The following is a 14,428-nucleotide window of genomic DNA, read 5'->3' on the forward strand; positions in this document are numbered from 1 at the left end:
TTTTTATCACTTTAGTAAGCCATGGTATTTTAGGTGGTGTCTTACAATTACGTTTAACTATTTTCTTAGGGAAACTGTTTTCAGATATACACACAGAGGTATCACGATATAGTTTAAATTTTAAATTAGCATCAGGTGTGCTGCACACCTCATTCCAATCTAGGTGTTGCAAGCTTTCCCTAAAATTTTCAATTGTTAAATCATTAATTGAACACACTGCTTTGAAGGACTGTTTTCCATTACTGCATGGAGCTATGTCATGTACTGTAAATAGCTGATAAAGAAGTAACTTCAGGTGTGCCCCAGGAAAGTGTGTTGGAAGCTTTGCTGTTCATGTTAGGTATTAATGACCTTGTAGGCAATCTTTTTTGATGCAGCTCTCCATGCTACTCTATCCTGTGCAAGCTGCTTCATCTCCCAGTACCTACTGCAACCTACATCCTTCTGAATCTGCTTAGTGTACTCATCTCTCGGTCTCCCTCTACGATTTTTACCCTCCACGCTGCCCTCCAATGCTAAATTTGTGATCCCTTGATGCCTCAAAACATGTCCTACCAACCGATCCCTTCTTCTAGTCAAGTTGTGCCACAAACGTCTCTTCTCCCCAATCCTATTCAATACCTCCTCATTAGTTACGTGATCTATCCACCTTATCTTCAGTATTCTTCTGTAGCACCACATTTCGAAAGCTTCTATTCTCTTCTTGTCCAAACTAGCTATTGTCCATGTTTCACTTCCATACATGACTACACTCCAAACAAATACTTTCAGAAACGACTTCCTGATACATAAATCTATATTCGATGTTAACAAATTTCTCTTCTTCAGAAACGCTTTCCTTGCCATTGCCAGTCTACATTTTATATCCTCTCTACTTCAACCATCATCAGTTATTTTACTTCCTAAATAGCAAAACTCCTTTACTACTTTAAGTGTCTCATTTCCTAATCTAATTCCCTCAGCATCACCCGATTTAATTTGACTACATTCCATTATCCTCGTTTTGCTTTTGTTAATGTTCATCTTATATCCTCCTTTCAAGACACTGTCCATTCCGTTCAACTGCTCTTCCAAGTCCTTTGCCGTCTCTGACAGAATTACAATGTCATCGGCGAACCTCAAAGTTTTTACTTCGTCTCCATGAATTTTAATACCTACTCCAAATTTTTCTTTTGTTTCCTTTACTGCTTGCTCAATATACAGATTGAATAACATCGGGGAGAGGCTACAACCCTGTCTCACTCCTTTCCCAACCACTGCTTCCCTTTCATGCCCCTCGACTCTTATTACTGCCATCTGGTTTCTGTACAAATTATAAATAGCCTTTCGCTCCCTGTATTTTACCCCTGCCACCTTTAGAATTTGAAAAAGAGTATTCCAGTCAACATTGTCAAAAGCTTTCTCTAAGTCTACAAATGCTAGAAACGTAGGTTTGCCTTTTCTTAATCTTTCTTCTAAGATAAGTCGTAAGGTCAGTATTGCCTCGCGTGTTCCAACATTTCGACGGAATCCAAACTGATCCTCCCCGAGGTCTGCATCTACCAGTTTTTCCATTAGTCTGTAAAGAATTCGCGTTAGTATTTTGCAGCCGTGGCTTATTATACTGATAGTTCGGTAATTTTCACATCTGTCAGCACCTGCTTTCTTTGGGATTGGAATTATTATATTCTTCTTGAAGTCTGAGGGTATTTCGCCTGTCTCATACATCTTGCTCACCAGCTGGTAGAGTTTTGTCATGACTGGCTCTCCCAAGGCCGTCAGTAGTTCTAATGGAATGTTGTCTACTCCGGGGGCCTTGTTTCGACTCAGGTCTTTCAGTGCTCTGTCAAACTCTTCACGCAGTATCATATCTCCCATTTCGTCTTCATCTACATCCTCTTCTATTTCCATAATATTGTCCTCAAGTACATCGCCCTTGTATAAACCTTCTATATACTCCTTCCAACTTTCTGCCTTCCCTTCTTTGCTTAGAACTGGGCTGCCATCTGAGCTCTTGATATTCATACACGTGGTTCTCTTATCTCCAAAGGTCTCTTTAATTTTCCTGTAGGCAGTATCTGTCTTACCCCGAGTGAGATAAGCTTCTACATCCTTACATTTGTCCTCTAGCCATCCCTGTTTAGCCATTTTGCACTTCCTGTCGATCTCATTTTTGAGACGTTTGTATTCCTTTTGCCTGCTTCATTTACTGCATTTTTATATTTTCTCCTTTCATCAATTAAATTCAATATTTCTTCTGTTACCCAAGGATTTCTAACAGTCCTCGTCTTTGTACCTACTTTATCCTCTGCTGCCTTCACTGCTACATCCCTCAGAGCTACCCATTCTTCTTCTACTGTATTTCTTTCCCCTATTCCTGTCAATTGTTCCCTTATGCTCTCTCTGAAACTCTGTACAACCACTGGTTCTTTCAGTTTATCCAGGTCCCATCTCCTTAATTTCCCACATTTTTGCAGTTTCTTCAGTTTTAATCTACAGGTCATAACCAATAGATTGTGGTCAGAGTCCACATCTGCCCCTGGAAATGTCTTACAACTTAAAACCTGGTTCCTAAATCTCTGTCTTACCATTATATAATCTATCTGATACCTTTTAGTATCTCCAGGGTTCTTCCACGTATACAACCTTCTTTCATGATTCTTAAACCAAGTGTTAGCTATGATTAAGTTGTGCTCTGTGCAAAATTCTACTAGGCGGCTTCCTCTTTCATTTCTTAGCCCCAATCCATATTCACTTACTATGTTTCCTTCTCTCCCTTTTCCTACACTCGAATTCCAGTCACCCATTACTATTAAATTTTCGTCTCCCTTCACTATCTGAATAATTTCTTTTATTTCATCGTACATTTCTTCAATTTCTTCATCATCTGCAGAGCTAGTTGGCATATAAACTTGTACTACTGTAGTAGGTGTGGGCTTCGTATCTATCTTGGCCACAATAATGCGTTCACTATGCTGTTTGTAGTAGCTTACCCACATTCCTATTTTCCTATTCATTATTAAACCTACTCCTGCATTACCCCTATTTGATTTTGTGTTTATAACCCTGTAGTCACCTGACCAGAAGTTTTGTTCCTCCTGCCACCGAACTTCACTAATTCCCACTATATCTAACTTTAACCTATCCATTTCCCTTTTTAAATTTTCTAACCTACCTGCCCGATTAAGGGATCTGACATTCCACGCTCCGATCCGTAGCACGCCAGTTTTCTTTCTCCTGATAACGACATCCTCCTGAGTAGTCCCCGCCCGGAGATCCGAATGGGGGACTATTTTACCTCTGGAATATTTTACCCAAGAGGATGCCATCATCATTTAATCATACAGTAAAGCTGCATGTCCTCGGGAAAAATTACGGCTGTAGTTTCCCCTTGCTTTCAGCCGTTCGCAGTACCAGCACAGCAAGGCTGTTTTGGTTAATGTTGCAAGGCCAGATCAGTCAATCATCCAGACTGTTGCCCCTGCAATTACTGAAAAGGCTGCTGCCCCTCTTCAGGAACCACACGTTTGTCTGGCCTCTCAACAGATACCCCCTCCGTTGTGGTTGCACCTACGGTACGGCCATCTGTATCGCTGAGGCACGCAAGCCTCCCCACCAACGGCAAGGTCCATGGTTCATGGGGGGGGGTTGTAGGCAATATCAATAGTAAAATCAGTTGTTTTGTAGATGATGCGAGAGAGATTGCATAATTAGTCAGTCAGATCGTGATAAGATTTCAAAATGGTGCAAAGATTGGCAACTTGCTCTAAATGCTCAGAACGGTAAAATTTTGCACTTCACCGAATGAAAAAATATAATATTCTATGACTATAATATCAATGAGTCACTGTTGGAATCGTCCAACTCGTACAAATACATGGGTGTGACAATTCGCCGGGATATGAAATGGAAGGATCATATAGATTCATTTGTGAGTAAAGCAGATGATAGACTTCTGTTTAGTGGTAGACTACTGGGGAAGTGCAATCAGTCTACTCGTGGAACCAGTTCTGGAATATTGCTGAAGTGTGTGGGACCCGTACCAGATAGGACTAACAAGAAATTTAAACGTATACAGAGAAGGGCAGCACGAATGGTCACAGGTTTGTTTAATCTGTGGGAGAATGTCACAGAGACACTGAAGGAATTGAAGAATTGAACTGACAGACCCTTGAAAACAGGTGTAAACTATCCCGAGAAAGTATATTAATGAAGTTTCAAGAACTGTTTTTAAATGATAACTCTAGGGATATACTACAACCCCCTATGTATCACTCACAAAGAGATTGTGAGGATAAGATTAGAATAATTATTGCATGCACAGAGGTATTCAAACAGTCATTCTTTGCACACTCCTTATGTGAATGGATCAGGAAGAAACCCTAATATCTGATACAATGGGAAGTAGCCTCTGCCATGCACCCCACAATATCTTGCAGAGTTTAGATGTAATTTAGATCAAGTTAGTTGAGGCCTGCTGTTTGCTGTTTGTCATGAAGGTGCGACTTTAGTCTTCTGCATGAATAAGCTGATACATAGAGAAAATCTTGCACATTATGTGCAATATTAAAAGGCAAAGACATTATCAACCCAAAATTTGGTTTGAATACTCAACAATGCTGAATATACAAGTTCTAAACAAAACACTATGTCTTTATTTCCATTTGCTTTTCTGTGAAACCAAACAATCACAACTTGACACTTAAAGGATTGCTTGTAATTTCATATGAATTTTAACCAACAGTGAAACTGTGTTCTTCTTCTTTATCAAATTGCTGTTGAGATGAAAGTCATAGTCAGCTCAGAAAGGAATATTGGCGTTAACCCTTTATCTGCTCTGGACATGTTAATGCGCGCACCTTTGTACCTGTCCCTATGTGCTCTGAACGTGTTTACACGCGCCACCATTCCTTTTATATGGTACTCGGAACGTGTCTATGCATAGACACATTCAGAGTACCAGGTAGAAGGACTGGTGGCATGCGTAAACGTGTTCAGAACACACAGGGACAGGTACAAAGATGCGCACGTTAATACATCCAGAGCAGTTAAGGGGTTAATTGGAAGGCAACATATGGACTTTCCACATTTGGTGTTAGTGCCTTACATTACTTGGTATAGCCACAACTACATGTTCACTGTGTACTGATAGTCAACATTAATAACAAAATTTGAGTCTGTTTCATTTTTTATTATCCATTGCAACTACCTGAATCCCATACCTGTTTTAGTTCTTGAGCTGTTGGCTTGCCTTCATAGTGAACCTTAATGAAATCTTATTGTCTCCATCTCATAGTGTAGTCTTTTTCACTGGGGAAGCTCTCCATTTTACTTGTTAGTGGGACTCCTTTCCATTTCAGTACGGAACACAGGAAGATTGCTTGCTTAAATGCCCCTTGCTGACTATAAGTGTTTCTTTCTTGTCCTTGCAATACCTTGAAGAGCAATACACAAGGATTTGTAGTATATACTTAAGTTCACCACTCAAAACTAGTTCTTGAAACTTTGTAGTAGCCTTTCTCAAAATAATTTGCATCTATTTTCAAGTATCTACCAGTTCATTTTTTTCACCATCTCCGATACGCCCTCCCAAAGGACAAATAGCTCCGCTGCCCTTCTTCATGTATGTTATTCCATTTCATTCTATTTGGTATGGGTCCCACACACTGGAACAAAATACTAATATTGATTCCACAAATGTTTTTTACGTAAACTCTTTTACAGGTATTGCATTTACCCAGTATTCTACCACTGAACTGATGCCTGTCTCTTTCTGTACGTATAGTTCACCCCGATACGATCATTCCGTTTCATATGTCTACAGATATCTACACCAAGGTATTGTTCTTTTGCTAGTGAGATAGTAGATCAACATGAGGAATCATCAGTCTATTGAATTTGGTTTGGTATGTAAGCTATATCCAACATATTTATGAAATGAAGGGTAGTTGATCATATAAATCTGTTGCTGGCAACTTTTGTGGCGCGAGATGGATCTGGCTTCAAAGAGAAACAGAGTGGGCTGAGACTGTCAATACTATATGTCGGTATTGACCGACAACATAATGATGTAGCATGTAAAATTGTTAACTACACAAACCTGGATATGTCTACATCTACATACATATACTTGGCAAGCCACAGTATGGTGCATGGTGGAAGCTATCTCGTACCACTACTAAATTTCCTTTCCTCTTCTATGTTGGGCCTTATGTGAAATATACTGTGATGGCGAGAACTGTTCTGCAGTCAGCTGCAAATGCCAATTCTCTAAATTTTGTCAATATTGTTTCACGAAATCAATGCTATCTTCCACAAAGGGACATGCATTTGAGTTTATGGAGCATCTATGTAATACTCATGTTTTGATTGAACCTACTGGTAACAGATGTAGCCGACTACTTCTAAACTGCTCCAGTGTATTCCTGTTAGGGAATATCGAACACTCAAGCAGTACTCAAGAATGGGTCAAACTAGTGTTTTATGTGCAGTCTCATTTATAGAGGAGCTACATTTTCCAAAATTTATCCCAGTAAATCAAAGATGACCATTTGTCTTCCCTACTTCTGTTTGCTCATTCCATTTTGTATTGCTTTGCAGCATAACACATAGATATTTAATGTGATGGTGTGCAACAGCACACTACTAATGCTGCATCGGAATGGTTTTCCTGCTGACCTGCAGTAACTTACATCTTTCTACATTTTGAGGAAGCTGCCTTCCATCACACAAAATATAAACTGTCAAAATCATCCAGCACACTCCTACAGTCACTCAATGACAATACTCTCCTGTATACTACAGTGTCATTAGCAAAAAGTCACAGATTGCTGCTCACCCTACCTGTTAATCATTTATTTATGTAGAGAACAGGACTGATCCTATCAAATTTTCATGGATCTCTCCTGACGATACCCTTGATTTCTCTGATGAACACTAGCCATCCAGGACAGTGTAATGGGTTCTACATCTTTGAACCACTCACATGTGTAAGAACCTATTCTGTATTCTTGAACCTTTGTTAACAGCTTGCAGTGTGACACCGAGTCAAACTCATTATGGAAATTTAGGAATATGGAATTTGCCTGTTGCTCTCCATCCATGTTTTGCAGGGTTTCAAGTGAGAAGAGGTCAAACAGTGTTTTGCTCAAGCAGTGTTTCTAAATCTGTGCTGATTTGTGGACAGAAGATTTTCTGTCTCGAGCAAATTTAATGTATTCCAACTTGATCCTTGTTCAAGAATTCTGCAACAAATCAATATTAAGGATCATGGTCTATAATTTTGCAGGTCCATTGTTCTACCCTTCTTATATAAAGTAGTCATCAGCACTGTTTTCATTCACTTGGCTCTTTGTACTGCATGAACGATCCATGGTAAATGCAAGCAAAGTAAGAGGCTAACGCAGTATAGTGCACTCTGTAAAACTGAAATGGAATTACATCTAGACCTGACCTCGCAACTTACTTGTTTTCAACTCTGTCATTCATTTTTCAGTGCCAGTAATGCCTCTTACTGTGTCCTCAGGAGTCTGCAAGATGGTCAAACGATTGGATGCCTGTTTGATTCTCCTGTTGAACTCGGTCATTCATTTCTCAGTGCCAGTAATGCCTTTTACTGTGTCCTCAGGAGTCTGCAAGATGGTCAAACGATTGGATGCCTGTTTGATTCTCCTGTTGAAATTGTTTGTTCAGCGTGAAATTTAAAACTTCAGCTTTCCTTTTGCTGTCTTCTATTGTTACATTGGACAAGTTTATGAGTGAATGGATAGAAGCGTTTCACCTGTGATTTTACATAGGACCATAATTTTCTCCGGTTCTTAGCAAGATCTTCACTTGTAAGATGTGATGATGGAAGTTGTCGTATGCTTTGCACATTGATCTTTTGTAGACGCATGAATTTCTACTAACTTTTACTCATTCACATTTCTGTGTTCTTTTTTGAACCCAGAGTGCATCAGCTTGGAACAGAATGCTGATAATATTTGTTTTGCTTCTTATTTATTTTTTGGAGTATAGGTTATAGTGACAGACTTATATGTAGCATATCCTGATACCTAGGTTAGGTTGGAAGGTGACTGTTGTGTGTTGGTAAAGCCAATTGATTTCATGAGAAGAATTATAATTTGTACATGACACTGTCTAATAACCCAGTAGATTGTATCTTCAATAAGAACAATTATGGAAGTTGCAGACTACCCTTTGGCGGGCACATTTTTTGTAGCAACTCTGCAAAGATAATAGTTTTTGCTATCCAATCAACTGATAATGATCAACTGACTATATTTTATTTTTTGATAATTTTATATTTGTGATTGAGGACCAAAAGCTGTGGTGGTACATATGTCACCATGGCACCTTTGTGAAGTGTTAAAACTATGGTGGTAAAAGGATTTCCCATTTCTCTTTTGTGACCTGTTGTGTGTTGCCATTACATATAAAAAATAATGAACAGTATTTTATGTTATCTTTTACTTTATTTTAAAAATATTTTATACCAATATTAAAGTTTACTTACCACAACATGAAAACAATCCTAGAAACTTTATTGCGCCATAAATGTATGAGCTGATATAGGTCACAATAATGTATATTTCAGAAGCAAAGCAATGTGTTCTGACAACAGTTGGGGCATAACATACAGAAACTGACTGTTGTAGTAGTTTACACACATACCTGGTGCAGTGTACTACCACAAGAGGTAAGACATAGTCCCATAAACTTCGAGATACCTCTAAGCTGACAGTAAGTATTTCCCAAGGACCACAAATGACAAGATCAATTTTGTGGTAAAAATTCTTCCCAAGATCCTTCCAGAAACTACTTTGGTGGTAACCAAACTTCCAAAGAATCATTAAAACACCATTGTTTGGTGGGATATATACTTTCCATTGTCTTGAAGACCATATTTCACAACAAACAGAAACTGCAGCTGGTGCAGCGAACTGCCACTATATGCCAGGAGCGTACAGAAGTGTGTATTAACACAATGCTGCAAAGAAATAAATTTAGTGAGGAGCATGTACCCATGGCTTCCGAATGGGTTAATTACTGTAATTTAAGTTGTGGCTCTTATTTTATTCATATTAAATTTCCATAGTGGTTTATGTCCACCACTTCGATGTTGACATTCGCCAAGGCATATTGACGGTATCTATAAGTTCAGTATTTCCAAGAAACATTACAAAATCTTGTATTCTTTAAAGTGTGGAATGATAAAAAGGCTGTGTATCAAGAAAGTTACAACTATGGAGTGAAAATTTGTATTTTGAACTGAAATATATTGGAATTACCTCAAGAACTTATGAAAGTTGCAAATTTGTAATTTGAATGTGTGAAGAGAGATCATACTGTGTATACATGTAAAGGTCGATCAATACTAATCAAATAGAAGATTCACTGTGTGGTAACAGGCACATGGAAAAGGTGGAAAATTGCTTTAAAATGTTTTCTTGTCTGCTTACATACCAGGAAATTTAGTATGTTTATTAATTTTCAATGAGGTTTGTCAGTCATTTCAGTTTTCTTGAATTTTTTTGTATTTTGGAGTACTTCTTTAATAACAAAGCACATGAGGTTAAGCCTCACTGATGACATACTGTCCTTCTCACAAATAATTCCTGACAAAGCCAAGAATATAGTAACTGTGAGGAGCCAGACCTGTATTGGAGGGAGACAGCATGAGAATTTCTTAAATATATTTACCAATTTGTTCCCCTGTGGGAGGCCTAGTGTGGTATGCTGTATTGTTCTGTTGGATGTAAGCTTATACCTTCTTGTGTACTTACTTTTCTTTCATAGTGGAGATCTGAACCATGTATAATGTGTTTATTTTTATGTATTTATCCACAAAAACATGTTCGTGATAGGGGATACGCAATTGATGTAGCATATACCTTTTTATTACAGTAATTTTCAAAAAGTATGTATGAACTGCAAAAAACTTTGATTAAATATATTTTTGTTACATTAGTTGTTAAATGTATTTGTGCTGTAGAGGACAGAGTACGCATTACACATATCATCTTAAAATTAATTTAGAATTAACTTCCATAAGATTCAAGATTATTGCATTGTGGAAAATATTGAAATTATATTTGACATAAATTGGTCCCCATAAATTCAGCAACAGAATAAAAACAGTGCTGGAGCATTACACTGGCGACTTTGTACCTGAGTTAGTTCCTATTATTATTGAATGGACAAGATAATTTTTTATAGAGTATGACGCCTATGTATGTCACGCTGTAATGGTATTTACTTGCTCTCTGGCTTGTTAGATAAATGTTTCCACTGGTACAGGTGTGGTGATCATGCACCTCATTATCTGTTTCAAATAAGGAGAGATTATTGTTTAAAAATGAAGCTGTGTCTAGGATTTGTATGCTTGGTCCCACTTCTTTACAGATGGCCTTGGTACGTGCATGCAGTAGCAAAAATGTCATTATCTTCCCAACTCATTTGTGCATGACAAAAATTTTCTTGTATATTGATCCACAAGAAAGGGGTGCTATGTGTAATGACATAATTAATCAGGGCAAAGTGTACAATTGTTACGGTAGTCAAGTTACACTTGGAGTGAGGTCTTCAAAGTCGTAGCAGAGGCAACTCAATTTGCGCAGCATGTGAGAGGTCTGTTCAAAAAATTCTGTAACATTAGTAATTTTGCACCAGGGTTGTGTTGGAGCGAAATGTGGTTGGCATCCCTGCACACACCTGTGTTTAATAACTAACTGCTGGAAGTTTCATTGTTGTATGCTTGTTAGTTATTGTTCAGTGTTGTATTGAGTAGACTGTTGTGTCACACAGTTTGTGAATTTTGAGATAGCAGAATTGGAGGAACAACACATCTCCATTCAATTTTGTGTGAAACCCAAAAAAGCCTTTACAGTACGAATGGTTCACATGGATTAAAAATGGCCAGGCAGAAATTAAAGGTGTCCCTAATTCAGGACGCCCATTGACGTCTACCGATGATGCTCAGTCAGGAATGTCGCCCTAACCGCCGTCTGCTTCACGTCTGCTGTGCAGCGAGTTACCTTAATTTAAGTATTAATTGTATTTTTCTTACTTGTCACTTCTTCTTCGGTGTGTTTTTGCTTTTAGGAAGCTTTAATTGTCGAGTGCTATTAATAGTGTTCCATAGATTTCGTGTTTGTTTTGAATACAGTCAGAGTGAGTCCCTTTAGTCAGTCATAGTGCCAGTAGTACTAGTGTTTGTTTTGAATACAGGTCAGAGGCAGGTAGTGCTATTTTCATTGTTTTCTACAAGAAGTGGTTAGCAATCACAGTTTAGTCAATAATCAGCCGCCTTTAGTGAATTAGCAGTCTAGTTAGAAGTTGATTAAGTCTCTTCAGTAAATTGATTCCTTAGGATGGATAGGATGTGTGACTGCTGTGTACGGACGCAGGAGGAGCTGGCCACTCTTCGCGAACAGCTGAGCGTGTTGATGGCCGCGGTCAGCCGTCTTCAGGCTGCTGCCTCGGAGTGTAGCGGCAGTGGGGAGTCTGGTGCGTTGCAAGGTACACACCAGGTGTTACATGCCTCACCCACTGTCCCTGCTGTCGAGACATCTTCGCGGGTACCGGGCGCGGTTGGGCCACCCTCTCCCCAAGGGGAGTGGCGGGTTCAGCGGCGTTCAGCGGCGTTCGCGACGCACGAGGCGGAGGGTCAATGTGGAGGCTGACCGTGTGGCATCGCCCGCTCTGCCTGTGAGTGGACATGTGTCTGCTCCTTCAGCAAGGTCCGAGTAGGCACAGGGGGGGAGGGGTTTATTAGTTATTGGGAGCTCCAACGTTAGGTGGGTGATGGAGCCCCTTAGGGAAATAGCGGAAAGGTCGGGGAAGAAGGCCAGTATTCACTCTGTCTGCTTGCCGGGGGGTCTCATCCGTGATGTGGAGGACGCCCTACCGGCAGCGATAGAGAGCACTGGGTGCACCCAACTGCAAATTGTTGCTCATGTCAGCACCAATGACTCCTGCCGTCTGGGTTCAGAGGTCATCCTCGGTTCGTACAGGCGGTTGGCGGAGTTGGTGAAGGCAGAAAGCCTCGCTCGCGGGGTGGAATCAGAGCTAACTATTTGTAGTATCGTTCCCAGAACCGATCGCAGTCCTCTGGTTTGGAGCCGAGTGGAAGGCTTAAACCAGAGGCTCAGACGATTCTGCAGAGAGCTCGGGTGCAAATTTCTCGACCTCTGCTATCGGGTGGAGAAATGTAGGGTCCCCCTGAATAGGTCAGGCGTGCACTACACGCCGAAAGCGGCTACGAGGGTAGCGGAGTACGTGTGGAGTGCACATGGTTTTTTTTTAAGTTAGAGAATTCCCTCCCTAGGCCCGACAAGACGCCTCCTGAGACGCGGCAAGGCAGGAGTAGGCAAAATGCAACAGGGAATAACAATATTAATGTGCTAATAGTAAACTGCAGGAGCGTCTATAGAAAGGTCCCAGAACTGCTCTCATTAATAAACGGTCACAACGCCCATATAGTACTAGGGACAGAAAGTTGGCTGAAACCACATGTAAACAGTAATGAAATCCTAAACTCAGATTGGAATGTATACCGCAGAGACAGGCTGGACAGTGAAGGGGGAGGTGTGTTTATAGCGATAAGAAGTGCAATACTATCGAAGCAAATTGACGGAGATTCAAATTGTGAAATGATTTGGGTGAAGGTCACGGTTAAAGCAGGCTCAGACATGGTAATTGGATGTCTCTATAGGCCCCCGGGCTCAGCAGCTGTTGTGGCTCAGCACCTGAAGAATAATATGGAAAATATTTCGAGTAGATTTCCCCACCATGTTATAGTTCTGGGTGGAGATTTTAATTTGCCGGATATAGACTGGGAGACTCAAACGTTCATAACGGGTGGCAGGGACAAAGAATCCAGTGAAATACTTTTAAGTGCTTTATCTGAAAACTACCTTGAGCAGTTAAACAGAGAACCGACTCGTGGCGATAACATATTAGACCTTCTGGTGACAAACAGACCCGAACTATTTGAATCAGTTAATGCAGAACATGGAATCAGCGATCATAAAGCGGTTACTGCATCGATGATTTCAGCCGTAAATAGAAATATTAAAAAAGGTAGGAAGATTTTTCTGTTTAGCAAAAGTGACAAAAAGCAGATTACAGAGTACCTGACGGCTCAACAAAAAAGTTTTGTCTCAAGTACAGATAGTGTTGAGGATCAGTGGACAAAGTTCAAAACCATCGTACAATATGCGTTAGATGAGTATGTGCCAAGCAAGATCGTAAGAGATGGGAAAGAGCCACCGTGGTACAACAACCGAGTTAGAAAACTGCTGCGGAAGCAAAGGGAACTTCACAGCAAACATAAACATAGCCAAAGCCTTGCAGACAAACAAAAATTACGCGAAGCGAAATGCAGTGTGAGGAGGGCTATGCGAGAGGCTTTCAATGAATTTGAAAGTAAAGTTCTATGTACTGACTTGGCAGAAAATCCTAAGAAATTTTGGTCCTATGTCAAAGCGGTAGGTGGATCAAAACAAAATGTCCAGACACTCTGTGACCAAAATGGTACTGAAACAGAGGATGACACACAATAACTCACCCACACTTTCATCCTTGTTGGTTCATGACTGCTGTACAAAACAAAAAAAAAAAAAACAAAACAAAAAACTGTGCTGCCTCATCCTCCATACTCTACAGACCTAGCCCGTCCTGACTTTTTTATTTCCAAAATTGGAAAACCTGTTAAAAGGATGAAGATTTGCAACGATAGATGACAAAACAAAATTCACAGACCGCACTTCACACAAACCAGCAAGAGGCATACAAAGACAGCTTCTGGAAGTGGAAACGGCATGGTAGTGGTGTATCAGTTGTGCAAGAGAGTATTTCGAAGGAGATCATGGACAATAATTAAAAGGTAATCATAGAAAAATGTTGTGGACAAAATTCCAGAACTTTTTGAACAGATCTTGTTTAAACCATCCTTAGTGCGTTATCTACCCATAGTGCAGGGTTTTTAATTTTACTGTCTTTGACTAGTGATTCTGTATGTGTTGTATGATCTTTTTGTGGGCAGAAAAATCATATGAGCTGTAATCCACATTAAGTAAGAGGAGCCTTTCTAGGCTGCTGATGAAGCCAGCTCTCATCTGTGTGGGGAAAAATGTTGCAAGAGAGGATATTTGCATCATCGGTGAATATTACAGGTAAAGTTGCTGTTAGGTTTTATGAGAGATCAGTAATAAAAAGGATGAGCATGCCTGAGGTTGAGTCCTATATGAATCCTGAGGTGTCTAATATTATACCTGAAAGAGCTGTTATTTTTTCTGCTAGTTGCCTTGTAATAATATGACTGAAACACTTATTGCAGACTATTCTTACACAATAAGGTTCCTTTTTATGTAGGAACAGAGTTGATTAATTAGATTAAATGCATTTATGAGTCATTGAAAAGTATTGAAACGCAGTGTTTTTCATT

General features: G+C 39.8%; 1 protein-coding gene across 3 annotated transcripts in view; it reads left to right on the plus strand.

Annotated features, from left to right (window-relative positions):
* Positions 1-14,428, plus strand: part of LOC126354226 (ankyrin repeat and zinc finger domain-containing protein 1-like) — a 103,916-nt gene that overhangs the window by 9,443 nt on the left and 80,045 nt on the right. Inside the window, exon 1 of one of the 3 annotated variants that reach the window (XM_050003712.1) lies at positions 14,055-14,156. The exons of the other annotated variants lie outside the window; for them this stretch is intronic. Within the exon in view, the coding sequence (XP_049859669.1) occupies positions 14,114-14,156 (43 nt within the window). The 5' untranslated portion in view covers positions 14,055-14,113. Of the gene's footprint in view, positions 1-14,054; positions 14,157-14,428 lie in introns of those variants that run through there. 3 annotated transcript variants of the gene reach the window in all.

Source organism: Schistocerca gregaria, chromosome 3 (genome assembly GCF_023897955.1).
Source record: "Schistocerca gregaria isolate iqSchGreg1 chromosome 3, iqSchGreg1.2, whole genome shotgun sequence".
NCBI lineage: Eukaryota > Metazoa > Arthropoda > Insecta > Orthoptera > Acrididae > Schistocerca > Schistocerca gregaria.